This window comes from Copadichromis virginalis, linkage group LG18 (assembly GCF_057382275.1).
Source record: "Copadichromis virginalis isolate Kocher_CV1m ecotype Utaka linkage group LG18, C_Virginalis_male_GT1.1, whole genome shotgun sequence".
NCBI classification, from domain to species: domain Eukaryota; kingdom Metazoa; phylum Chordata; class Actinopteri; order Cichliformes; family Cichlidae; genus Copadichromis; species Copadichromis virginalis.
This window is the reverse complement of record NC_140635.1, coordinates 5093458-5121431: the sequence shown is the minus strand read 5'-3', so window position 1 is coordinate 5121431 and position 27974 is coordinate 5093458. Positions and strand designations below refer to the sequence as shown.

General features: G+C 41.5%; 2 protein-coding genes across 4 annotated transcripts in view; both read right to left on the bottom strand.

The window, feature by feature from the left end:
• LOC146687050 (uncharacterized) overlaps window positions 1-27974 on the bottom strand; it is a 74772-nt gene that overhangs the window by 12801 nt on the left and 33997 nt on the right. The window contains exon 1 of one of the 3 annotated variants that reach the window (XM_085437933.1): window positions 199-437. The exons of the other annotated variants lie outside the window; for them this stretch is intronic. Within the exon in view, the coding sequence (XP_085294059.1) occupies window positions 199-361 (163 nt within the window). The 5' untranslated portion in view covers window positions 362-437. Of the gene's footprint in view, window positions 1-198; window positions 438-27974 lie in introns of those variants that run through there. 3 annotated transcript variants of the gene reach the window in all.
• On the bottom strand, window positions 3875-27807 carry LOC146687053 (uncharacterized). The gene is made up of 4 exons (XM_085437971.1): window positions 27571-27807; window positions 9198-9413; window positions 7503-7733; window positions 3875-5946 (listed from the first exon to the last, which is right to left on the bottom strand). The coding sequence occupies exons 1-4, from the start codon at window positions 27752-27754 to the stop codon at window positions 5105-5107; spliced, it is 1473 nt and encodes a 490-aa protein (XP_085294097.1). The 5' UTR covers window positions 27755-27807; the 3' UTR covers window positions 3875-5104.

Here is a 27974-nt window from a genome sequence, read left to right as displayed (position 1 = left end):
CGAACGGTTTGTGCTACCGTAATACACCAAATATCCCCGTAAAACTCAGCCTCTCTTCTTTCAGTAACCCTGTAATTTCTTTTTCTAGCTTAAATAGTCGATAAGTTACGGTAGTGTGAAGCGCACATGGTAAAATCTAAGCAGAGTTGGGTTCCCGCGAGGATCCCGCAACCCCCATTCCTCCACAAATTTACACACCTGTATTGTGCGACTTTATCCCGGGTCTGATATCCAGCGGCCTTAGCTGACGGATCTCCTCCTCATACCGGACGATCGTTTTTTCAAACTCTGAGAAGATTTGTTCTGCGGCAGCAGTTAATCTCTCCTTGATAACCTCTCGCAGATACTGGACTGAAGACATTATTGCGACAACAACTGATACATTCAAATCAAAGTCTTCAAATATAACTCGCGATGCAAGCGCTCAGTGACGTCATTTCCGCTATTCTTCTTCGATCTTAAGCTGGAAGTATCAAAGGCGTAATACTGCCCTCATCAGGTCAGTCTAACAAAAATCAAGTCCTGACATAAAGTCTGGTACTTTGGAGAAACCTGGATAAAGAATTTATCATTTAACATTAAAATATAGATCAAAGCTCAAAACATTATGAAAGCTTCGTGAATTAGAGTGTTTTCTGTTTCTTTGAAACACAGACAATAGTACATTTAATAAACAGAAAAGGGTCGATTTCATTTTAATGAACTCAGCAGTGTCTCCAGCGTTGTAACGAGAAAGTCCAGCATAAAGCAGCTGAGTGAATGTGGTCTGGACTCTGTGGAGGAGAGTCATGGTTTCAGAGACGCTGTAGAAGGACAAAATACCTGCTCTGTGATCCAGGTACACTCCTACTCTGGAGGAACGAGGACCTGAGACAGATAATATTCTTCTATGTAATTGCTACACATACTCCCCCACTCCACCTCAGTGCAAACCGAAGGTAAGCAGTAAAAATGTGATGTTTTGAGATTTACCCAGGTCTTAAAAATGAAAGATACCCACATGTTTAACAATGTCTAACATTTTTAGTCATATTTGCTCAATTCAGCATACAATCTGAAAGAAACTAGCCTTTTCTTCATTTTTCTTACGACAACACTTCATGTTAAAGAGTTTGGTACACATGTTATTTTCACGAGTTGTCTTATGCAGTACCATATAGTCAGGCCAGATCAGGATCTCCTTCAGTTTAACTACCAGTCCCACCTCAGACCTGAGGACACCATCATCTACCTACTCAGTTGTGTCTACACCCATATGGGCCAGCTGGCAAGCAGTGTGAGGGTCATTTTTATCTTTTCCAGTGCATTTATTATCATCAAATTCAAATTTCATTTGTCACGTACACAGTCATACACAGTACGATATGCAGTGAAATGCTTAGACAACTGCTCGTAACCTAAAATAAAATACTATGAATAGGATAGGAAATAAATAGGAAAATTAAAATGAAGGGTAAATTTAACTAGGAAAGAATAAAATATAAAAATTAAAGTTACAAATAAAATAACTGTACAACAAATACAAGTACAAATACACAATACATAAAATACACAATATAGAAAATATATAAGAATATATGAAGAAATATGGAACAATAAGAGCAGCTGTACGAGTAATAAATGGTAATGAAAGAAATGTAATGTCCAGGGTTGTGCAATCCACATATTTAAGTGTCTGTAGTGTCTGTAGTGTAGTGCAGTCTGTAGTGCAAATATGCTTAAAAGTGATTTATTTAAGCGACTTGTGATAGAGTGATTTGATTAATCAATAACAAGATGGCAAATGTAAACAAATGTAAACAAATGTCCAGAATGTCCAGTGTGTGTGTAAAAACCATATTTGTGGGTCAGTACTATGTGGTGGTGTGATTGAGAGACCGTATCGCCTGCGGAAAGAAGCTTCTCCGGCTTCTCAGGCCAATCGTCCTGGGAGATAAGCTGACTGAGATGCAAGTGGATGCCTCTCCTGTGTCCTGGATTTTTGAGTATCTAACACAAAATGTGCTTCTTCAACATTATGTGTCTCACAAGGTGATCAGCAACAGGGGGCAACACAGGGGCACCACAAGGAACTGCCCTCTCCCCATCACAGACATCAGCCACTGCACAGACCTGCCATGTTCAGATGTTTTCTGATGACTCTGCGGTGGTTGGATGCTTCAGTGAGGGTGATGTGATGGTGTACCGGGCTGTAGTTGACTCCTTTATCAAGTGGTGCAAGCAGAATCATCTGCAGCTCAAAGTGACCGAGGACCAAAAATTCATTGTGGACTTTAGGAGGACCAGGAAACCTGTGACCCCTGTTTCAATCCAGGGTATCGTTATAGACGTTATAGAGCAGCGGTCCCCAACCCCCGGGCCTCAGACCGGTACCGGGCCGCGAGAGTTGAGGCTCAGGTGTGAAATGTATGATTTTCAGGGTTTTTATCGGTTTTCAGCGTTATTTTGTTAGCGTTTGTTAGCTGGAAAGCTACAGCTGGCTGTGTGTGTGCAGCAAACGTGTGGGAAAAGTGGTCAATAAAGAGATGCAGAAAAGCATGTTCATGTGAACATTTTTCTTTTCTTACATTTTTCTCTTTACTAGCCCTAACTGGGGTTCAAAGTCTTAATAAATGCACAGCGTTTTGGGAGGTATACCGGCTTCTGCCAGTGTGACACATATTTTGAGCAACGAAAATAATAAAACATAATTTTACTTTTGAATTTCAAGATCACAATAATCTTCCAATTTAGAACCACAAGTTAAAAAAAGAACTAACACAAATAAAATGCACTTCAGTTAAATACTATTTTCCCAAGCCACGTGGAGCCGCAGTATAAGGATGAAAGAGCCTTATGCAGATCCGGAGCCGCAGATTACCGACCCCTGTTCTAGAAGAACACATGGATTGGTCAACATTCAGTTCTTTTAGTTTCCTATATTTTTTCTGCATTTTTGAGTCCTCAGAGCTTCAGAAATAATCTACTGGAAATTCAGACAAGCGTGATGCCAGACAGGTGAGTATTCCACAGAGTGAGCTCAGCAGCAAGTGGAAGAGGTGAGTAACTCAGTGTGACATGGGCTCCTGTCATGACTGCTTGGAGGGAGAAGAGATCAAAGTTAGTCTCAATCAAAACATACAACAGAGACTTCATGGCCTGGTGACAACCATAGGATAGCTGACAGACTGGCAGAGAACTGGAGGAGACGCTGATGTTAAATCAATCAATCTTTATTTATAAAGCACTTTTCATACAAAAAAAAAAAAAGTAGCACAAAGTGCTTTACATAGTTAAAAGCAGCCCACCCCACCCTCCAACTCACTCCCCACACTCTCATTAACATAAATGATGTGAATACACACATATCCCCCCCCCCCCCACACACACACACATACATACACACACGCGCACACTTAAAGAGTAAAAATTGGGCTGGGCTCGCATGAGCCAAGTGAAGAAACACTATAACAGGGAGCCGTCTGCACCGGGAGCCGGTCACAGACCGCAGCCTGATGATTGCCGGCAATGATGAACAGATGAACGAGGCAGGTGTGGACTCCGGGCTCCACCTGAACAGACCAGGCCGGAGCGGAGAAACACTGAAGACTCACAGGGACCTGGGGTGACCCCTCGTCTGGAGCTCTTCTCAGCTCTTTCCGGAAGGGTGGCATGGTTGCCCCTCTGTTGGTCTTCCGTAAACTCTTGCGCACTGGGGGTCTCTGCATGTCTGGAGCCTGGATCTCCTCCATACCTGCTTCATGCCTGCTTCATGGGGAACGGGACTATGGCTCCGCACGCCCTCTAGCAGATCGTTACATGAAGGAACCTTTTAAATACAAGTGCAGTCATGCTCACAGGTATACACACGGGTGCAAAAATCACAGGAGATGAGTGAAGTTTGGTGCCAACAGTTTTATTGAACAGACGAGATAAACAAAAATTTAGAAAAAAACCACAAAGCCCTCTACAGTGTTTTCCGTGAGCACATGCAGGCCAAAAGCCAACAACGATAAAAATGAAGACTCCCAGTGCACTTCTAAACCCCTTTATGGGAGAGGAGTCACCAGCTGCTCATCCTTTATTATATAATTATCCATATTTTTTCTTTAAACTTATTTAATTCCAATTTTAAACTAGATTTATTTCTTTGTGTACAAATTGTTTTCTTAAAAACAATTATTATAGAATGTTTTTATTAATGTCTCACTTTGACCAGTGTATCCAATTTACACAACTTTGCTTCCTCTATAATATTCAACATTTGTCTTGCATAACTTTCTGGGCTTTCTTCCATCTTTAGCCATCATTTTTATAGCTTTTTTTGACAGGTTTATGCCCGAGGTCAGCTCACAGGGTCAGGAATAATGACTGTTATGCCAGCCTCACAGTAAGAAGGAATTAATACTTAGGGGTGGGTTTTGATTATCGATTTATTGATTAAAATCGATTCTAGTTTGGATAACATGATATCGATTCATTAAAATCCTGTTACCTGGTTCTTCCTGGCCTTGTACACATTCTCCTCTTTCCTCTCTCCCTCTTCGGACTGACAATCATATACAAATAGATTTTATTCGATTAGATGAAAAATTACATTCATATGAAAAAAAATACTATTAAGATCACTAACAAAAAGTCCTCTCAGTTTACTTTCAACCAAAAGGCAAATAACCAAACCACACGAACATCTAATAAAAGATAAATATTGAAACACTGAAGCACCCCCAAAAATGGGCTAAAATCACCCCTGATTGCCTTCATGTTTTTCTGTCTTTTATCCTCAATTACTTTGACACAAAGGCATCTGCTGTGACGCTTACACCTTTGATAAAGTCTCGCAAGTGTCAGCTTTCTTTTTATAGATATAAAGATATGGATATGTACTGATACGTGATCAGAATAATATTTCTAACTGAGGCAAAATTTCCCAGATTCAAATCGACTCAAATCAAATCGGAATCGAATCGATTCTAGAAATCAGTGACGATGTCCAGCCCTATTAATACTACAGATTTTCATGCCTTTAAAACAAGTTGCACTAACAAATGTAAGCTATAAATTTCACTAATTAGGGGATTCTACAACTTTGGACAGTTTGGGCCCTCTCTGTGACTCAGACTTCTCACCTGTGTGAAGTCGCATGTCTCTTCAACTGTAGGTTTAGACGAAATCTTTCCCCACATGTGCTACAGGAATATGGCTTCTCACCTGTGTGAATTGTTATGTGGGATTTCAACCTTGATTTAAAATGAAATCCTTTCCCACAAGTGCTACAGGAATATGGCATCTCACCTGTGTGAATTTCCATATGTCCCTTCAACTGTGTGTTTAGACGAAATCTTTCCCCATATGTGCTACAGGTATATGGGTTCTCACCTGTGTGAATTGTTATGTGGGATTTCAAACTTGATTTTAAATTAAATCTTTTCCCACAAGTGCTACAAGAATATTGTTTCTCACCTGTGTGAGTTTTGATGTGCCTAGCCAAGTCTGACATAAAACGAAATCTTTTCCTACAGGTGCCGCAAGAATGTGGTTTCCCACCTTTGTGAATTTGTATATGTTGATTCAAGTTTGGTTTAGAATTAAATTTTTTCCCATAGGTGCTACATAAATGTGCTGTCTTGGAATTTTGAACTGTCAGTCCTGATACAATTTGCGCTGACTTCATACTGTGTGAATTATCATCCTTTTTTTCGTCCTGATCTGTGTCAGTAGAGTTGTGAGAAAGGAGCTGGTCACTGCTTGGTCCTGGTTCACTGTGGTCACTTTCTTTACAGGCAGAAAATGTTCTGGTCTCCTGCTTTTGTACAAGCGGTTTTCCCTCTTGAGTGGTACTGAGTTTCTCCTGTTCCCCTTTAATCTGCGAAGGATCCTCCTGGTCCAGAGTGGAGTTGTTCTTCTGGTTACAGACCTGCTGATCTGTGAGCCCTCCCTCATCCTTACAGTCATGTTGTGGTAAATCTGAAGCAACAGATTAAAAAAAAAAAAGAAGAAGCAAAAAAAGACATACATTTGAGAAATTACAAGGTAACCATTAGCAGGTCTCCACATGGTAAGCATGTTGCACAGATATACCAATTACAGGCATGTTGGAGGGACAAGCTGTTTTGCAGAGGACACTCCTCTTATGATCAATTTAAGTTTGGAATTGTATATTCCAGAAAGCAGAATATAAAATCTGTTTAAATCATTTTTCCCCATTCCATGCTGCAGAGAAAACATGTAATTCTTTAAACTGCCCAAGCAAAAAGAGAATCGATTGGGCGGAAATTTTAAATTGAAACAATTGTCTTCTTCCTTCCTTCTTCTCATAAATATTACTCTGTTGGAATTTGTGTGATATAGGGTGACTGTTGAGTCTTTGTTTTAATGTGCATGCGTCAGCTCAGTAAATATCTAAAACAGTTGAACTCTTTTCAAACTCTGGCGTTGAATGACAGATATCGCACATTAATTAATATAAACAGATCTACGATGAGAAAATAAAGACAATATACAGTGAGGAACATAAGTATTTGAACACTCTGCGCTTGTGCAAGTGGCTCCTCCCTGAGTCTGCCAGAGGTTTCTTTGCAAGTACTCCCACTTAGAAATCATGGAGGGGTCTGAAATTCACATTCAATTAAGGAAATCATTATTTCTATAAAAAAAAAAAAAAAAAAAAAATTGTTTGTATTGCACTGCTCCACATAATACATAGACACCCTCTAATCTTAAGATTAGGTTCTGGGGTGGCCTAGCCAGTCTCCTGACCTAAGTCCTCTGGAAGAACCTTTGGAGGGAGCTGAAACTGTGTTGCTCAGTGACAGCCCCACAAGCTGACAGATCTAGAGGAGATCTTTGTGGAGACCTGTACAAACCTGGTCAAGAACAACAGGAAGCCTTTGACCTCTGTAATTGCAAACAAAGGCTTCTGTACCAAAGATTAACACTGATTTTCTCAGGTGTTCAAAAACTTATGTGGATGGTATTGGAGCCATGGGTGGCTTCAAACGATCCACAATCATCCCTGTGACCAAGAACAACAAGCCCTCATGCCTGAATGGCTACTGGCCAGGCTCTTAAAAGTTTATTTTGTCGCCCAGACAGAGTAATATTAAAACTAAGTAGCTGCCACCATTGATGGAAACTGGATTTGGGTGGGCCACGCTACGAATTCTAGGATATGTTGGGCCACGAAGTATACACCCGACCCATCCTTCAAATCTGGGTAAAAGGAGGACACACTTGTCGGACGCATAGGAGTTTCTTGGACATTGGAGAGACCAAGCAACCGCTTCATAAATGCAGGGCACAAAAAAAGAAGAACCACCTTGATGGACAAGACTTAGCTGAGAGGCCAGAAATTTTGGCTCTTAAAACATGCGTCAGTTTCCTTATTGGAGTTGGTCCTTCGATTCTTCATGCACCTCTATAACATATCGCTGAGGTCAGATTAGGACTCAACATGAGTTATATTCAGTTTTGCATTAAGAAATCTACCTACAATTTGACAGTTTGACTACAATTTTGCATACCTATTCTGTTTAACTTTACTTCAGGGTTCCACATGATGCCTAGTTCCTGCCCAGTCCAGACGACGATGCCTTTGGTTTCCTGGTTACGTGCAAGCTGCTCTCCTTCCTGATTGGTGTACATTTCCTCCTGTTCCGGGTCTTCTTGGTTGAGACTGGGGTTCCTCTCCTGGCTACAGACCTGCGGGTCATCTAGATCCTCATTTTCCTTACAATTATGTTGCTGTGGGAGGTCTTGATGGAACAAATGACAACAAACATGAAAAAAGTTACACTGTGAGCATGTCTCTCAGATATGTGAGCGATGTTTAAGGTGCACAAATTTTTTAAATATTATCTCTCGTGCGGTTGGCAGCAAGGCAAAATGGCTGCGTAATTTCTGAGCTCCTCGGGGTCGAGCAAATTTCCCCTTAAATTCAAGTTCTTTTTACTACTTCTATGTTTAAAACAATGCAGGGGTGGGGACAAAGACAAAGAAAAGGAACAAGATACATGGACCAACTGAACAGTATTTTCCAGAAGAGAGAGAGAACACGCATGCGGATAAGGCTAACTCAGATAAAGAAAATGGCGAGGGGGCCAAACTCAAATCTTTGCAAGAGGGCATTAAAAATATCAGCCAACAAATCTTTGACCTCCGGACGGAGATGAAAGCTGACTTCAACGCATTCAAAGAAGATTTCAGGCGTGAGTTGAAAGAAGACCTGAATAAATTCAAAAAGACACAAACCAACAGCTAACAGCTAATAAGCTAGCAGTCCAAGAATACGGTGAGAAACTTGAGGAAGCCGAAACACGAGTGGCAAAAAGCTAGAAGACCTTCAGTCTAGATCGACAAGAAATAACCTGCGAATTTACGGAGTCCCAGAAGGAGAAGAGGGCAGCTCTGTAATAAGCTTTGGTGAAAATGTGATCAGAAGAGAGAGGCTAATACCTGATGGCACTGACCCTGAAAAATAGCCACAAAAAGTTGCGATGGATAAGCTTGGAAAATAGTTTTAAACCAGGACAATATGACAAGGCTTTCAAAGAGTGGACCAACAGGGGCCTGACTGCTTTCTGTTTAATTACCAAAAGGGACAAAGGTAGGAGCTTTCAAGAGCTTAAAGACATGTTTGAATTGAAAAACCAGGATTTGTTTCGATATCTACAACTTCGAGACTACTAAAATAAAGAGATAGCTGAGGCTGAGATGATTAACTCTTTTAATTGAAATGATGTGCAACGCCTACCAACAAAAAACAACAGAAATCTAAATTATACCTCAATTTGATGAAGAACCAAAGATTTATCTTCTGGTCTTGCTCTAAAAATCACTCATTCTGGAAAACAGTGGGTGATAAGGTTTTAGGTTACAAGGTTCCTGAGGACTGTACTACAGTATTTTTAGGAAATATTGATGATAAGGTTAAAAGAGAGGATTTATATTTAACTAAGATTCTTCTCACTGCAGCAAGAAAAGCCATTACCAGGCTGTGGCTTAAGCCTGAGATTTCCTTCACTGGACAAACATAATTCAAAATTTTTGTTTTTTATTAAACAAACAGAAGATGTTGAACCCGGTTTATATTTTACAGTGCTAAGAGAAAACATGTCTTCAGTGAGGTAGTATGCTAGACGGTAATACACGCCACGTGTCTTTGTCATGTCATCACCCAACGTTTTAATATGTAATCTGTATATTACAGTTTTACATACCTACTGTGGTCAGCTTTACTCCAGATTTCCACAACAAATCCACCTCTTCACCAGTCCACACATTAATGCCTTCAGCCTCCTGCTTCAGTTCAAGCTGCTCTCCTTCCTCACTGCTGCACATTTCCTTCTGTTCCTCTCTAGTCTGTGGAGGCTCTGGGTCCTGCTGGTGGAGACTGGAGCTCCTCTCCTGATCACAGACCTGCTGATCATCCAGACCTTCATCAACAAAGGGACACAAGAAAATGGTGACTAATGTGATGATAAGAAAGATCAAGAAAGATTAAAAGGGTCATCTATTGAGAATCAAGCTTATGGTTTCTTGCATTGTTGCAAATGTTGCCACAGAAACAATCACTCATCTAGGATCTATTTTTTAGATGTGGCTGCCAGTGATTATTACACAATGTGAAAAAACAAAAGCAAAAAAATGAACAGCAGCATGATCCCAATATGATAATGAAAGATTAAAGTGTTTAATGAAGGCAGGTACCACTCTGTAAATTATACAGATGTTTGTGCTGGAAAATGCTAACAGATAAGCAGTCTCTAAAATAGTCAGATCAGCCAGTGCAGCACAATCACGCACACCATGATCAAAGTGATCACCAGTATTGATCGCCAACACGAGCCGAAACGCTAGAGTATTTGAACACGTCTACCAAAGAAAGTTGCCGGTAAGTCTATTTACACAGATGAAGCTTCATACACTTTACTGTGGTGTATTACTATTGTAGATCAATGCATTTATCCACACATTCCAAATGCTTCCAAAGCATTGGCAGGAATTGTCCACATGCCCACCATGTGGCCAACTCCTCAGTAAGGAAAATCGCTATCCGGTCTTTAAGTGATGACGTGATGAATCCTGCTTCCAGTTTTCCAGATTAACTGGCGTCGCAGATCAACTGGCTTTGGTCGAACAGATGTGTGGTAGACTTGCCTTTCAGGAGCCGCTACCGACAAAACAGCAAATAAACAGCAAATATTTAATCTGTGATATTTGTGAGGTTACCTCAAACACACTGTGTCAGCCTTGTTGCTCTTTAACAACAAAATGTTTAAAAATGTCGCGAGTTTACCTGGATATTCTCATGCAGGAGGCGATCGCGAAAACAGTAAACAATTAACACCACGCCGATGCTGCTCACGGGACAGCAAGAGTAAACGATCGGGAGAATCCTGTAGTTGTTATCGCTCCCCTCGTACGTTCTATTACTCCGATTTCAGAATCACAACTAAAGCGTGCAGTTTACTTTGTGTGCACTCAAATGGAGTCGAGTCAACTAGCTCCACCTGTGGCTAAGTGCCATAGCCTACAGCCAGATTAACTTGTGACAGACATCTGCACCTGGCTCCATCGCCACGTTTGAATTTGTTTCGTGCACAATACATTTGGAACTTTCTATTTTGTCTGTTTTTGTGTCTTGCAAATAAACCTTTAAAATACATGAAGTTGTATCATGTATTTATCTTTAGCCTACATCAGTAGGAAATGCCAAATTATATACACAAAGTTACATAAATCACTACTCAATCATGATGATTTCAGTATTTCTTCCCATAACAAAGAAAGAAAGAAAGCACCCGCTGCTTTGTTGCGAAGAGCGATACGCGCTTTCATGTCAAAAATCGTCATAAATAAGAAAAAGTCGCCAGATTTGTCGCTAGTCGCTTTTTAGAAAAACAGAGTCGCTAAAGGTAGTGATGGGACGTTCTGTATCGAGGCTTCAAAGCCTGTGTCGAGTAATGGAGGGGGCGTTTCCGCGATGCGCGTATCGAGGCTTGCTTCATTTATGGGAGGAGCTGAAAATGATGACGTCCGAAGCCTCGCTGCCCGGCTGTACCACGTGACTGGTTCATGAAGTGGTTCGAACTTTGCCGCGAGATATGACAGCGATATAAACCCCTCAGACTTCATTCAAAATGTAGGTGTTTGATGGAGAGTTGCGGTTAGAGAGAGTTTGGAGACCGTTTGGAGGTTTATGAGAGTGAGGAGAGAAAGTCAGGAGAGAATGGAGCCAGCTAAGAAGAGGAGGATGTCCTCCCCTGTGTGGGAACATTGTGATTTTATTCCTCCCAACAAGCTATGTAAATTTCTACAGAAGATGTATTTTCATAATACTGATGCTGCAATACAATTTATGTTAAGCAGCTTTACTTTTGTACAAGGTGAAGTGTTTGCTATGTGCCAGGGAGCTGGGATATAACAACAACACCTCATCCATGCTTAGGCACTACAGAGCTTTGCATGTGAATAGGGGGAACACCGATTCTGGAGCAAGACCAGGTGAGCCATCAAATGCCATGATAATATAGCATGCAGTAATGTTACTAAATGATATAACAATATTATACAATTGTAATAAGTTACGTGTGTGATATTTATATTTGTGCTTTGTTTTTGTTGTCTTTCCTCAGGAGAACAATCTCAAATAGATGAAGACCTGGTTAGCATGGTGATTGAGCCATTTAGCATTGTGGAGGACAAAGGATTTAAAAGATTTGTTAAATCATTAAATCCTAGCTATGTTCTCCCCACTAAAAAAAGGCCATAAAAGCAGTGAAAATTTAGTTTTTACAGAATAAAATGTGAACAGGCAAGACTGCTGTCCATACCTCAACGTTACAAAAGCACAACCACTGTTACAAAACACCCCAACCACACCTCACCTCACAGTAAATGATCATTTCCATTTTAAGCATTTCCAAATGATCATTTCCATACTGCCAGTATAAATATACACAGTATACTGTGTTAGGTATTTTAGTACCATGGGAGCATTTACTGGATATTGTTTTATAGTGACATTATGCAGGAAAACTCTGTCATTCAATAAGGCCCCTTTGTTTTAGTTATTTTTCTCTTTGACCCAAGAATTGATGTGTGAGAATCACAGGCTGGTACAAGGTTGAAATACCACAGAGATCACTCCCTCAGCTACATTAGTTTCTTAATCTTTTAGGAGACGCCTGTTGAAGGCCAGATGGTTTGTTTCAGATTTCACTAATGAAAGAACTCTTTGTTTTGTGCCTTGAAAATATGTCGCTGAGATAATCACAATTGTAGCTGAACTGATAAACTACACAAAGGATGCTTCTTCACCCAAGGGCAGGAAGACGCTCCCATATCTTGGTCTGTACTGGTTTAAACTGATAATCTGCTGTCTCATGAATTTTACCCTCTATATAAACTGTTGTACTTGTGAATAAAGTTGAGTCGATTTGGGAAGACAATCTGAAGCAGTCTCTGTTTTCTTGTTCTCCCAAGCTGCTCCCGAGCTCGTACTAACACGCTGAATGGCATGCTTGAATGTTACTTGAGAATATATTTGACTGTGTTACAGATTAAGGGACTAATCTGCTGATAGGTGAAGCTACAATCTCTGCTGATAGACGCCCACGCCTCGGAGGAAGCCGATCCACGGATTAGGCCCTGGAAGCCATTTCCTTCAATTTTGGTGTCAGAAGTGGGATCCTGAAGAAGGTAGGCACGTGTCTTTTTATTTTATAAGACTTTGTTATGCCTTTCTCAGTGATCCACATAGAAACGGGATACGCTGACGAGGCCTTTCTCAGTGGCCCACATACAGTGGGGCAAAAAAGTATTTAGTCAGCAACCGATTGTGCAAGTTCCCCCACTTAAAATGATGACAGAGGTCAGTAATTTGCACCAGAGGTACACTTCAACTGTGAGAGACAGAATGTGAAAGAAAAAAAATCCATGAATTCACATGGTAGGATTTGTAAAGAATTTATTCGTAAATCAGGGTGGAAAATAAGTATTTGGTCACCTCAAACAAGGAAAATCTCTGGCTCTCACAGACCTGTAACGTCTTCTGTAAGAAGCTTTTCTGTCCCCCACTCGTTACCTGTATGAATGGCACCTGTTTGAACTCATCATCTGTATAAAAGACACCTGTCCACAGCCTCAAACAGTCAGACTCCAAACTCCGCCATGGCCAAGACCAAAGAGCTTTCGAAGGACACCAGGAAAAGTATTGTAGACCTGCACCAGACTGGGAAGAGTGAATCTACAATAGGCAAGCAGCTTGGTGTGAAAAAATCAACTGTGGGAGCAATCATCAGAAAATGGAAGACATACAAGACCACTGATAATCTCCCACGATCTGGGGCTCCACGCAAGATCTCATCCCGTGGGGTCAAAATGATCATGAGAACGGTGAGCAAAGATCCCAGAACCACACGGGGGGACCTGGTGAATGACCTGCAGAGAGCTGGGACCAAAGTAACAAAGGTCACCATCAGTAACACACTACAACGGCAGGGAATCAAATCCCGCAGTGACAGACGTGTTCCGCTGCTGAAGCCAGTGCATGTCCAGGCCCGTCTGAAGTTTGCCAGAGAGCACATGGATGATACAGCAGAGGATTGGGAGAATGTCATGTGGTCAGGTGAAACCAAAGTAGAACTTTTTGGTATAAACTCAACTCGTCGTGTTTGGAGGAAGAAGAATACTGAGTTGCATCCCAAGAACACCATACCTACTGTGAAGCATGGGGGTGGAAACATCATGCTATGGGGCTGTTTTTCTGCCAAGGGGACAGGACGACTGATCCGTGTTAAGGACAGAATGAATGGGGCCATGTATCGTGAGATTTTGAGCCAAAACCTCCTTCCATCAGTGAGAACTTTGAAGATGAAACGAGGCTGGGTCTTCCAACATGACAATGATCCAAAACACACCGCCCGGGCAACAAAGGAGTGGCTCCGTAAGAAGCATTTGAAAGTCCTGGAGTGGCCTAGCCAGTCTCCAGACCTCAACCCCATAGAAAATCTGTGGCGGGAGTTGAAAGTCCGTGTTGCTCGGCGACAGCCCCAAAACATCACTGCTCTCGAGAAGATCTGCATGGAGGAATGGGCCAAAATACCAGCTACTGTGTGTGCAAACCTGGTAAAGACCTATAGTAAACGTTTGACCTCTGTTATTGCCAACAAAGGTTATGTTACAAAGTATTGAGTTGTATTTTTGTTATTGACCAAATACTTATTTTCCACCCTGATTTACGAATAAATTCTTTACAAATCCTACCATGTGGATTCATGGATTTTTTTTTCACATTCTGTCTCTCACAGTTGAAGTGTACCTCTGGTGCAAATTACTGACCTCTGTCATCATTTTAGGGGGGGGGAACTTGCACAATCGGTGGCTGACTAAATACTTTTTTGCCCCACTGTAGTAACAAGTGGGATACACTGAGGAGCCTTCTTTAGTGGCCCACATAGAAACACAGGAAGTTGCCTGTTGTTTTGTAAATTAAAGCAGAAAGGACGCAGGAAGTTGCCTGTGGTCATAAAGCGAGAAGTTGCTCGTTAAAAAGTGAGAAGTTGCTCACCAAAAAGATAAAATTGCTAGCAAAAAAATCAAGTAGCCTCAGGTGTACCACAGCAAAAAAAAAAACTAACTTAAATCCTTCAAGCGTCTAAACCCCTCTGGAAATCACTGACCATGGGTCAGAATAATTCAAAGACCTTAGACGGGTCCGATAAAAAATCCTACAGCCTATGTTTCTGCATTACAGAGAAGTACCAGATACCACCACTTGGGTGGGCCTGATTATAGATATATATTATGTCAACGAATCCCAGGTGTGACTGAATCTCAGCTTATTGAAGAAGTAGAGGAACTAGACCCTAAAAATGACCAAGCAGCCAACACCACCTCGTTTTTGTGGATAAACGATGACAAGATCACAGCCTTTTTTCAAAATCTAAAGAAATTTCTGCTCACAATGTCTAGAGATAAAATTGATTTAAATGCAGTAACCATGTGCAAGCAAAAGCCAGATGAATCTATTCTAGTGTTTATGAAACGTTTCATGCACAGCTGGACTAATGAGGCATGCATGCCTGAAGGTGGAAATGATCAGATTTTCATAACAACATTCTTAAACAATATTCATCCAGAATGTTCACAACTATTGAAGCTGACTGCCACTGATAATCTCTATGACATGAAAATAAAGAACTTTATCACACTTGTCAAAACAAAAGCTGGTGCAGATCTTTTTCCCAACAGCACGAAGGCTAAAAGTGTTAAAATGATGTTGAATTTTGATGTTGAAGGCTCAGAGGAAAGTGAGAAAATGATGTATGCAGGGGCCCCGCCCCCTCAACGAGCGCAGCAGGGAGATCTCAAAAGGAGAGATAGGAGTGGAGACGTATGTTTTTACTGTGGAAAAATAGGGCACTGGAGGAGGGAATGCAAATCAGCAGCACGTGGGTCTCAACCACAAAACACAGGACCAGCTCCTGCCACTAGGCGTCAGCAGAGCTCTTCCAGACAAGGTAACTGGCAACGCAGACAGGAATCACATCAAAATAATGGCCCCTTTGCACCTAGGCAGCAACCTTATAATCCACATTTTAATCCCCACCCATATGATAACGAAAGGCTGGACCGACAATAGGGAGGCCCAGGTGAGGATGAGGGACAGTGTGAAGCACTACACACGATGCTGCATTTGCAATTGTCCCGTAACACAGAAAGCTTGCCCATGTTAGATATAGAGATAGGTGAAAAGACTTATTCCTTTTTAGTTGACAGTGGAGCCACTAAAAGTTCACTGTCTGGAAAATTCTATAGTGGGCCTGTTTCCTCTGTGTGCATCAACACCATGGGAATAAACGGAACTCTAGTGCAATGCCCCAAAACTCATTCTCTAAAAACACGCTGGGGCCCAAAACCAGATGAAATTACATATCATCCATTCATAATTATTCCAAACTCGCCTGTGAATCTATTAGGCAGAGATTTAATGGCAAAAATGAACTTGTGTATTTCATTTAACACAAAGGGTGAAATGTTTGCAGATACTGATAACAGCTATGTTTTCTCTGCCCTATGCACCGACACCATGGAGAAGGAACAGCCTCTGTGTCAGCTGGACGCCTCAGCAGAGAATGAACTCAATATCCATCTGACTGGTACCCCACGTCACACACTGTGCCAAATACGTGTACAGACACCACTACCAGGTAACCCCATGCCTGGAAGCCACATATTTGTTTCTCTCACACTGTTCAACAACATGATAACTGCTCACACCAGTGAAGGCCAAACAGTGGTTTTGTCACATAACTCAGACGTGGGCTATGACATTACTGCACCATGTCGACACATAGATCTAACCTACCCCATACACTGTACTATCTCTGCTGTCACATTGCCAGCTGAATATCAGAACATGACATTATGGTCAAGAGGTGAGAATGATGTAGGATTTATTGACTGTACACCTTATCATGCTCAGCTGAAACACAACAAGCCGGTATATGTCAAGCAATATCCCATTTCCGCTGAAAAAGCCGCAGCCCTAGACATCATCATAGGAGATTTATTGACAGTTGGAGTAATAAAGCCCACAGTATCTCCATATAACACTCCTGTCAATCCTGTGCCAAAGCCTAACAAACCTGGCATATGGCGTTTCACACAAGACTTAAGGCAAATTAATGCAGTCATTATGCCTCTGCCACCTCTCGTCCCAGACGTTCCCAGCATACTGACATCTATTCCAGCAACAGCTACACATTTTACTGTGGTGGATTTGTGCTCCGCCTTTTTCTCAGTGCCTGTGCATGAGGACACACAGCCGATATTTGCTTTTACACATAGAGATAAGCAGTACACATGGACTCACTTACCCCAAGGCATGGTAGACAGCCCTGCGGCTTTCTCAATGGTGGTACGTGCTACCCTGGACGGCTTCATTCCTCCAGAGGGCTGTACCCTGATACAGTACGTGGATGATCTCCTCCTCTGTGCTGAAAGTGAAAAACTATGTCAAACTGCCACACACATGCTACTCCAGCACCTCCAACAGACTGGCCACAAAGCATCAGCAAAGAAAATGCAGTACTGTCAGACTTCTGTTCAATATTTGGGATTTACACTGTCTCACGGACAACGTTCCATGACTACAGACAGGGTCAAAGCTGTGACCTCTGTCCCTAAGCCCACTACACAGAAGGAAATGCTGTCTTTCCTAGGCATGGTGAACTATTGCAGACAGTGGATACCAGACTGTTCTTTTCATGACCACATTCTGCGTGAATGCTGCAAAAAAGACAAGCCTCCTCGAATACTGTGGTCAACAGAAATGACTGCCTCTTTCAATGCATTAAAGGGAGCGCTGACCTCCGCCCCTTGTTTGGGTCTGCCTGACTACCACTTACCGTTCCACCTGTACGTCATAGAGAACGGCACAACCTGTGCAGGCGTACTGGCCCAAGAGCATGGCTGTGGCTACCGTCCAGTAGCCTTCTACTCAAAGGTGCTGCCTGCGGTAGTTCGACGACTAATTTAATAGTCGACGCATCGTTTGAAGCTTTGTAAGATCACAAAGGACGCAGGAATGAGTAGTAGGATTTAAGGGTGTAATAACGGACTGAAACAGAAGATGGCAGCACTGCATGTACAAGGATGCCAGCTGCCGTTAAACCCCGAAGAAGAAGAAGCTGTGTCCCAGAATTCATAGCGCAGCCCAGCGCAGTTGTCAACAATGGTGGCAGCTAGTTAGTTTTAACTTTACTCTTATTATTCTTTCTGGGTCACAAAATAAACGTTTAACATATTTTCAGGCAAGAATGTAGCTGTGTAAACCTCAAATATCTGCTCAGTTTATCAAGACACCACATATTTTCAAAAGCTCTCCGACGTTTTCGGAGACGTCTGTTACCCACTAGCTCGTTAGCTAGGCGGGGGCAAGGCTAACTAGAGCCGTGAGAACACCGGACTCCCGGCAAATCGTTTTCAAACCCACCACTGTCTTTCGCTACTCAGGTTAAACATGATATATAAGTCACTTAGATAACTTAAAATGTTATTGTTTGGCTTTCTTTAGTATTTTATTTGTTCCTGAGTAAATCGGTTTGGCTAAGATTAAAGTTATAGTTTTTGCACAGCTAAATAAACTTCAAGCAGACAGCTGATCATCAGAAGTTTGGGACGCTGGATAATATACTCCGGTGTCCTGTTATATTTTAGAAAGCAAGGAGTTTATTAAACTTCACCGAAACAATCTGCAAATTTCATTAAAAATTAATAAACTACCATCTTGTCTTTATTTTTAGTTAGCACAAACACTTCAAGCTGTAAGCTAATGATAGTTATATAAGACCAGATGCTGCTGGTGCAATAAGCTGTACGCTGTACGTCCAATGGATGATGATCTGATTAGTCGACTAATCGCAAAAATAATCGGTGACTAGTCGACTATCAAAATAATCGTTTGTGGCAGCCCTAATGTGCACGAACTAATGTAGGTAGCTCAAAAGCAAAACATCAGCATTTACCACAACCAGATTTCCCATTTCATACATTACAAATTGATTTTACACACATGCCAGCACAAGGAAGCATCAAGTACTTACTGGTAATAGTGGATCAATTTAGTAAATGGGTAGAAGCTTATCCAACATCAAAAGAAACTGCAGAAGTAGTCTGTCAAAAGTTGTGCAATGAAATAATACCCAGATTTGGAATACCTCACCAAATTAACAGTGATAGAGGACCTTCATTCACATCAGAAGTAATTCAAAAGTGTGCTAAAACTCTAGCAATAGACTGGAAATATCATGTGTCATACCATCCTCAGAGTTCAGGAGTTGTAGAAAGAATGAATAGGACCATAAATGGTAAATGGCCTGTATTTATATAGCGCTTTACTAGTCCCTAAGGACCCCAAAGCGCTTTACATATCCAGTCATCCACCCATTCACACACACACATTCACACACTGGTAAAAAATCGCCTGACTAAAGCAATGATAGAAACAGGAATGACCTGGGTCAAACTACTTCCTCAAATCCTCTGCGAGATTAGAATGACTCCATCCGCAGCAACCAAATTATCTCCATTTGAAATAATCATGGGAAGACCGTTTCCAACACCATGGTCAGCCTCCAGAGGGGCACCGCTATTGGAAGGGGACATAGACACTGCATTGTCTGACTATGTTCATAACCTGGTAGAAACACTGAATAATAACTATCAGAAAGTTTGTCTCTCTCAGCCTCTCCCTTCCACAGATCCAACCCATCCGTGGAAACCAGGAGACGCGGTGTTGGTGAAGTCGCTAAAACCAAGGGCACTCGGGGAGGCCGCGTGTTCCAGCCCCCAGACTGTACTTGCAGTGACGAGAACCAGCATCCTAACAGACGGACAACCTCAGTGGATTCATGCCAGCAGGGTTAAGACCAGCCCCACCAAACCACCTAAGGCGTCGGATCAAGTAGATGACGACTCAGGCGAGCCAGCGCCCGGATTCAATACACCTACAGATGACGACTCAGGCGAGCCAGCGCCCGGATTCAATACACCTACACACACACAATCACTGATTAACACACAACGCCTGAAAGAGCCAAGACTCAGAAAGCCCTTTGATCCCCCACCTGAACAACAACAACAAGGTACTCGAACATCCAGCAGGAACAGAAAGCCTAGAGTACCACACAATGTCTAACCTGATAAAGATAGACTCGTTTCATCCTGATAATGGAGAAAATGAAATGCCCATTGTCATCACACGACGCTTATACGGGGTCTCTCGAACCTGGGACCAGGCCAGGAGACGACTGAAGAACTGTGTTTTTTATATATTTAGGTTATTAATCATATCTACTGCATTAACCTTAGGATTTTTATTTACTATTTCGTATTGTAAACTGCAACCCTGTTCACATTTCTGCAAGCCACATTTTGCTGACAATACCTCATGCTCCACTTGGCAAGACACCCACCTAGTACACTCGTCACATTCTCTAAAATCAGTAGAAAGCAACACAGACACCACCAATAAACCATCTTATGCACCCCCTAGAGCAGGAGCTAACGCCTGGTATGAAAATGCCAGAATAGCCGCTCGTGACTTAGGAAACAGTAACTGTTATGTCTGTTCAAAGGGTAATCCAGAACAGGTTGTAGTGGGATACCCAATTTCAGGTTTTCCCTTAACAAAGATGCTATTCAAAAATGATAAAAAGGGGCCCTTAACAGTAACCCTGATTGAAGCGGTGCGAGTAGAACTAAGTCCTTTAGATTGTTTATTCATATACACAGGACAAGTCTCTAGTAAGGATGTTAGCATGATTGACGACTCTACCCACCCCTGCAACCCAATGAAGCGCCCCGAAGACCGCACTGAACCTCTTTCGCCCCCAACACAGGTGCGCCATCACCCAAATATCTTGATGACATGCATACACCGACCAAAACTTGAAAACATAAATTATGACACACAAAACTATACATTCTTTTCTGACTCTCCAGGAGCACGCTGTAACGAAACATGGCTAGCAGCGAGTGTTGACAGGACACAATATAGACATATGTCTTTTTATATATATGCATATATAAGTACGCATTCAGATAACTCAACAATCCTGCATTCGCCCAACACACTAAACGACTCGTACTGGGGAGGCATATTAAAAGGCTTTACAGCTTCGCGCCTGACCAGACCAATCCCACATGCTTATTGGATGTGCAATAATACTCTTAGATTAGCTCTACCTGTTAATTGGACCGGTACCTGTGGTCTAGTAACTTTAGCTCAAGAACTACTGATACAACAAACCTCGGATCTGCCTGTATCCAGCAGACGTACGAAACGCTCCGCTTAATCACATAACGTTTACATAGATGCTATAAGAGTTCCACGCGGGATACCAAATGAATTAAAGGCACAAGGAGAAATATCAGCAGGGTTTGCCTCAATACTACCGTGGATACAGGTAAACAAAAATGTAGCCTGGATCAATTATGTTTATTACCATCAGCAAAGACATACCAATCTGACCAATACGGCCCTTAAAGCCCTAGGAGAACAGATGTCTGCTACCTCCTTAATGACCATGCAAAATAGAATGGCCTTAGATATGCTGTTAGCTGAGAAAGGAGGTGTTTGTGCTATGTTTGAAGATGTATGCTGTACTTTCATTCCCAAAAATACCGCCCCTGACGGTTCATTCACACAAGCTATGAATAAACTTGAAGCATTGCAGATAGAACTAAGAGCCAATACAGGTCACGGTCAGTGGCTAGACAAGTGGATGCAGGACACGTTTGGAAAATGGAACGAACTAATTGTAGCCTTTCTAACAGTTGTAGCATGTATTATTTTGTTTTTGATGATTATTGCCTGTTGTGTGATACCCTGTGTACGCTCAATGATAACCCATATAGCTACCAGTACAGCTACTTCAATGTATTTGCAATTAGCACAAATTGATCCTGAGGATGTGCCAGATGTTACCAATGATGTTCCTGATGTGTATATTGAACATTAGGTTGTGAACTATTACATTTTATGATTTGCTTTTTATATTATGTTATTACATTTGTGATTTTTCCTTTCTATTTGAGTTATTATTTTAAAAAATAATAAAAGAGTGGAACTGTTAGGTATTTTAGTACCATGGGAGCATTTACTGGATATTGTTTTATAGTGACATTATGCAGGAAAACTCTGTCATTCAATAAGGCCCCTTTGTTTTAGTTATTTTTCTCTTTGACCCAAGAATTGATGTGTGAGAATCACAGGCTGGTACAAGGTTGAAATACCACAGAGATCACTCCCTCAGCTACATTAGTTTCTTAATCTTTTAGGAGACCAGGGGCGGAGCGTGGGGGTGGCTTACTGGGCTTAAGCCCGGGTTGTTTTGTCAGAAGTCCGGGGTATTTTGGAGTGTAATTTTTTCATAGTTAGATGCCTGGCTGACAACTGTATAAAACAAAAAGTACACACAATATTCGAAGCACATAGTGCACACTGTGGGAATTTACGACTGTGCGTGAATCCCCCCTGATATTGGTATGATCCGAGCTCAGGCACTAAGCGACTGAGCGAGGGGGCGGGGCAGCTGCTACCTGTGTGCGCTGTTGGAGAAACGGAGCCAGCCATACTAAGAAGAGCTTAAGTTCGACCAGGGGCCCGTTCTTCGTACCTCGCTAAGTAGGTTAGCCGGATTAGATTGTTGACGATTTCGCGTGATCCTGGATCAGTCGGTTCCCCGAAGCTCATCCGGGACTTGCTGTCATAGCAACAGAGCCGTAAGCGTAAACCTGCTCGGGAGCAGGTTTACTTTATGTAAACAGGATTAGATCGCGGCCACGCAGGTATGTCCGCTGCATTTATACGAAAGCAACAGCGATATTCCACCACTGTTTCACCATAAATAAATAACATCAATGTAACTAAAGATAATGCAGCACTTGACCCTTTTATTGATGTCACACAGATACATACAGGTCATTTCCTAAAAAAGGGAAATGTACTATTAACATTCTATTACATGTATGTGATTATTACAGATGTAATTCATATTTCAGAGTAGTAATTGTAAATTACTTCGTGTAATCAAGATGAGAGACCACGGCTATAAAAGCGAAGGTGGATTTGGGAAGCCTGTCGCAGCCATGTCCTGTCCGTATACGCGAGCCACCCATTGCGGAAGGTGCAAGACTGATAAGGAGAGTCCTCAGAATTCAGCGTATATTGCGGGATAGACAGGATCCTTTAGCTCAGCGCGACAGTGTGCTCATAGAGAGATATCGATATTCCCGTGAGGGTATTATTTACATAACCAACTTGTTGACGAGGGGGTGCAGGACCACCACCTGTCTTTTTTTCCTCTGCCCTTTTCTTGGTTGCTGTTATGAACAAACTAACAGAGTATTACAGGCCAGTATTACCTTGCCAAGAGACGCAAAGCAATCTAAGAGATAAATATTACCATTCTGTAGAATACTCCTGTATTCCACTTTTACTTGTTCCCATGTTCTTGTGGGTCCTGTTGTGGCTCTAATGTGAAAGGGGATATAATATAACATATTATGATATAATATAATGCCATATGATATTGGACAATATAGTGTCATATGATAGATCTACCCTACCGCCTACTGGTGTTGGCCAGAGGGGCCGATGGCGCGATATGGCAGCCTGGCTACAACCGTAGCTGCCTCCACCAGTGTGTGAATGTGGGAGTGAATGAATAGTGGTATCGTAAAGCGCTTTGGGTGCCTTGGAAAGCGCTATATGAACCCAATCCATTATTATTAGTATTATTAAATTACCTACGAGTTTGATTTGTCAGCAACTTTCTGCCAGCCCTCTCTCCTTGCTTTTGCAGCCTTTGCAGTTTTCTCTTGCGTTTTAATTAAACTCTGAAACTCCTGAAATCCCTCACTCATGAGTTCTTGCTCTGCTGCCGGAAAATACCGAGCGCGCCCCTTCGACATTTTCGCCGACCAATCAGCGGGTTGCCGATCAATGTTTCTACTATCGATGCGTAGCCCCTTTTACGACACCCAGTGATGTCACATTACTGCGTCCAGCTGTACTAATCGTCAACAGCAGGCGTGTTCGGGGAACCGGATTAGCGAGCTCACGGTTAGCGCGATGATTTGATCTCGGATGTGTCATTTGATCTTGGATGTAGTAAGCGACGTACGAAGAACGGGCCCCAGGTACCAAAGCAAATCATTCGTACCGTACAAATAATGTAAATATGACGGTGCATCACGAAAGATTGATATCAAACTGATCACTTGACCCATATTACGTTACTTGCTCTTCAAGTGAATCAACAAATGGCGAAATGAAAAGCCGAACAAATGCTATTTTTTTTTAGAGAGTCTTAGCTTACGTGTGTTTATTTCATATTTTCAGTTGTTACCCTCCCCTAGTGATGGGACGTTCTGTATCGAGGCTTCGGAGCTTGTGTCGAGTAATGGAGGGGGCGTTTCCGCGAAGCGCGTATCGAGGCTTGCTTCATTTATGGGAGGAGCTGAAAATGATGACGTCCGAAGCCTCGCTGCCCGGCTGTACCACGTGACTGGTTCATGAAGTGGTTCGAACTTTGCCGCGAGATATGACAGCGATATAAACCCTCAGACTTCATTCAAAATGTGGGTGTTTGATGGAGAGTTGCGGTTAGTGAGAGTTTGGAGACCGTTTGGAGGTTTATGAGAGTGAGGAAAGAAAGTCAGGAGAGAATGGAGCCAGCTAAGAAGAGGAGGATGTCCTCCCCTGTGTGGGAACATTTTGATCTTATTCCTCCCAACAAGGTATGTAAATTTCTACAGAAGATGTATTTTCATGATACTGATGGTGCAATACAATTTATGTTAAGCTGTCTTGACTTTTGTACAAGGTGAAGTGTTTGCTATGTGCCAGGGAGCTGGGATATAACAACAACACCTCATCCATGCTTAGGCACTACAGAGCTTTGCATGAGAATAAGGGGAACACCGATTGTGGAGCAAGACCAGGTGAGCCATCAAATGCAATGATAATATAGCATGCAGTAATGTTACTAAATGATATAACAATATTATACAGCTGTTATAAGTTACGTGTGTGATATTTATATTTGTGCTTTATCTTTATTGTCTTTCCTCAGGAGAACAATCTCAAATAGATCAAGACCTGGTCAGCATGGTGATTGAGGACTCCCAGCCATTTAGCATTGTGGAGGACAAAGGATTCAAAAGATGTGTTAAATCATTAAATCCTAGCTATGTTCTCCCCACTAAAAAGGTCATAAAAGCAGTGAAAATTTAGTTTTTACAGAATAAAATGTGAACAGGCAGGAGTGTGTAGCTGTCCATACCTCAACGTTACAAAAGCACAACCACTGTCCACACCCCAACCACACCTCACCTCACAGTAAATGATCATTTCCATTTCAAGCATTTCCAAATAATCATTTCCCATACTGCCACTATAAATATACACAGTATACTGCCATCACTACAATATACATGTTTTACACACTCCTTTTGTTGTTGACATTTACAGGCTGTGTGCAAAATGCCACACTCTTCAAATTCATGCCAGCTATTATTTTTACGTCCAGTAGGTGTCCTGCTAGAGCAAATGAAGCTTCATGAAGCTTCGCGTTGGGGTGAACCAATTGGATGAAAAGCTTCAGTGCTTCATGAAGCTTCATCTGCCCATCACTACCCTCCCCGACTAAATCGGTTTCAGTTATGTACTGAAATATAAGAATGGACATTAGAGGCTTCTTTCAAAGAAAAAACTCAGGTAAATGTTATTTTATATATTATGCTTCGTATGTTGTTCAGTATATTTCTATGCAAAACAAGAGGGATTTGAGTACACAGCAGGATATTCACATTTGTAACCAGATATTTACATACACTTTAGGGAGAAAACATTTTTACTGTACAACATCAATTTAGAGTAAACTTTTGTTTTAGATAAATATTGAAATATCTTTTGAATTAGTTAAATGTCAGAATAAAGAGAGACAGAGCTGTCTATTTTTTTATCACTTTGATCAAATTTAGGAGTACATGTACACTAAGTTTATTGTTAATTAATAAGAAAACTCCAGACGATTCCATTCTGAGCTGAAGAAGCTTCTGATAGGTTAGTAGAGTCCATGTGAGTAAATTGGTGGCACAGCTGTGGATGCATACAAGGCAAAACACAGAGCCTGTTTCTGTGACATGGGAACATCAAGAGATGTCAACCAAAACACCAGGAAAAGAACTGTGGAGCTCCATAAGTGTGGCTCAAGTTTGAATACAATTTGGTGCCATTTAAAATTAAGAAATACAGACAGTTTCTCTCTTTACTCTTAAAGTTAACAAATATGTTTTTTATATTTATCAATCTAAAAAAATAAACATTTAGTCTGATTTGATGTTACAATTTAAAAAGTGTTTGTGTTTTGATCTGAAGAGTACATAAATATCTGGTTTCAACTGTATATTTGATGATTGTCAGCACAGAGAGGGAGAGAGAGGAACAGAGAGGGAGAGAGAGGAACAGAGAGAGAGAGAGGAACAGAGAGAGAGAGAGGAACAGAGAGAGAGAGAGGAACAGACAGGGAGAGAGAGGAACAGACAGGGAGAGAGAGGAGAATGAGGACAGAACAGAGATGAACAAGAGCAGGTGAGACACATGTGTTAGTCAAATGGTTATTTACCAAAAGTATCACCATATCACAGGTCCTCATGTATCTCATACATGTTTCTTTTTAGGTTTGCTATTTTTCAAATTCTACATTTATTAAGCTTGAACATTTATTAGGCTTGTTTGCACAACAAGGCTAAATAATTATATAAACTTTTCTCAATCTAAATATTGTACTTTGGTAGAATTAAAAAAATAAGTGTAGTGCAGGTCTATGATGATTTTTAGTGCTATCATCTAGTTCTGATTCTGGTTCTGTCTTGGTTAAATCCTAAGTAGTGATGAGTTTGAACTGTTGTAGTCCTGTTTTAATTCCGGACCAGTTCTGGGTCTGGTTGAATTGGGGTTTAGTCCCTGTGTCTTGATACAGCCCCGACTTTGTTCTGCCTCGCTGCTTAATTAAAAAACTAGTTTAAGGTGTCCTGCATGTGTGATATATATTTTTCCCTATATGAAGTCATTCTTTTTTGAACAAAACTCAAAACAGAGCCTATTAATCTTTCAGTCATTTCTAACCCCCCCCAAAACAAAAACACATGCATACTACCCTTTAGGGCTAAGCCCCGGGTGTTTCAAATGTCTGGCTCCGCCTCTGTAGGAGACGCCTGTTGAAGGCCAGATGGTTTGTTTCAGATTTCACTAATGAAAGAACTCTTTGTTTTGTGCCTTGAAAATATGTCGCTGAGATAATCACAATTGTAGCTGAACTGATAAACTACACAAAGGATGCTTCTTCACCCAAGGGCAGGAAGACGCTGCCTTATCTTGGTCTGTACTGGTTTAAACTGATAATCTGCTGTCTCATGAATTTTACCCTCTATATAAACTGTTGTACTTGTGAATAAAGTTGAGTCGATTTGGGAAGACAATCTGAAGCAGTCTCTGTTTTCTTGTTCTCCCAAGCTGCTCCCGAGCTCGTACTAACACGCTGAATGGCATGCTTGAATGTTACTTGAGAATATATTTGACTGTGTTACAGATTAAGGGACAATCTCTGCTGATAGGTGAAGGTACAATCTCTGCTGATAGACGCCCACGCCTCGGAGGAAGCCGATCCACGGATTAGACCCTGGAAGCCGTTTCCTTCATACTGCATCACTACAATATACATGTTTTACACACTCCTTTTGTTGTTGACATTTAAGGCCACACTCTTCAAATTCATTCCAACTCATATTTTTACATTCAGTATATGTCCTACTAGAGCAAATGAAGTTTCAAGAAGCTTAGCGCTGGGGTGAATCAATTGGATGAAAAGCTTCAGTGCTTCATGAAGCTTCATCTGCCCATCACTAGCTAAAGGGGTCTGAAAACTCGCCAAATATAGCGACAAAGTCGCTAAGTTGGTGCTGATGCCCACGTGAATCACACAATGATCCCGCAACCGCAACAAGTTTACATACCTGTATTGTGTGACTTTATCCCGGGTCTGATATTCAGCAGTCTTAGCTGACTGATCTCTTCCTCATACCGGACGATCGTTTTTGCAAACTCTGAGAAGATTTCTTCTGCAGCAGTAGTTAATCTCTCCTGGATAACCTCTCTCAGATGCTGAACTGTAGACATTGCTACAACAACCGATACCATCCAACTAAAGTCTTGAAACTTCTTTCTTTCTTTCTTTCTTACAGTTGTATTGGCAGTTGGCAAACAATTGAAAGGTGCATTACCGCCACCAACTGGTATGGAGTATGGTCTGGAACGACGCTCAAAAAATTAAAAATAAATAAATAAATAAATTACCTTAAGTAGTTTATACACATTTCTGCTGTCAGAGTAATTCCACCACAAATTCAAGTAGGTATGA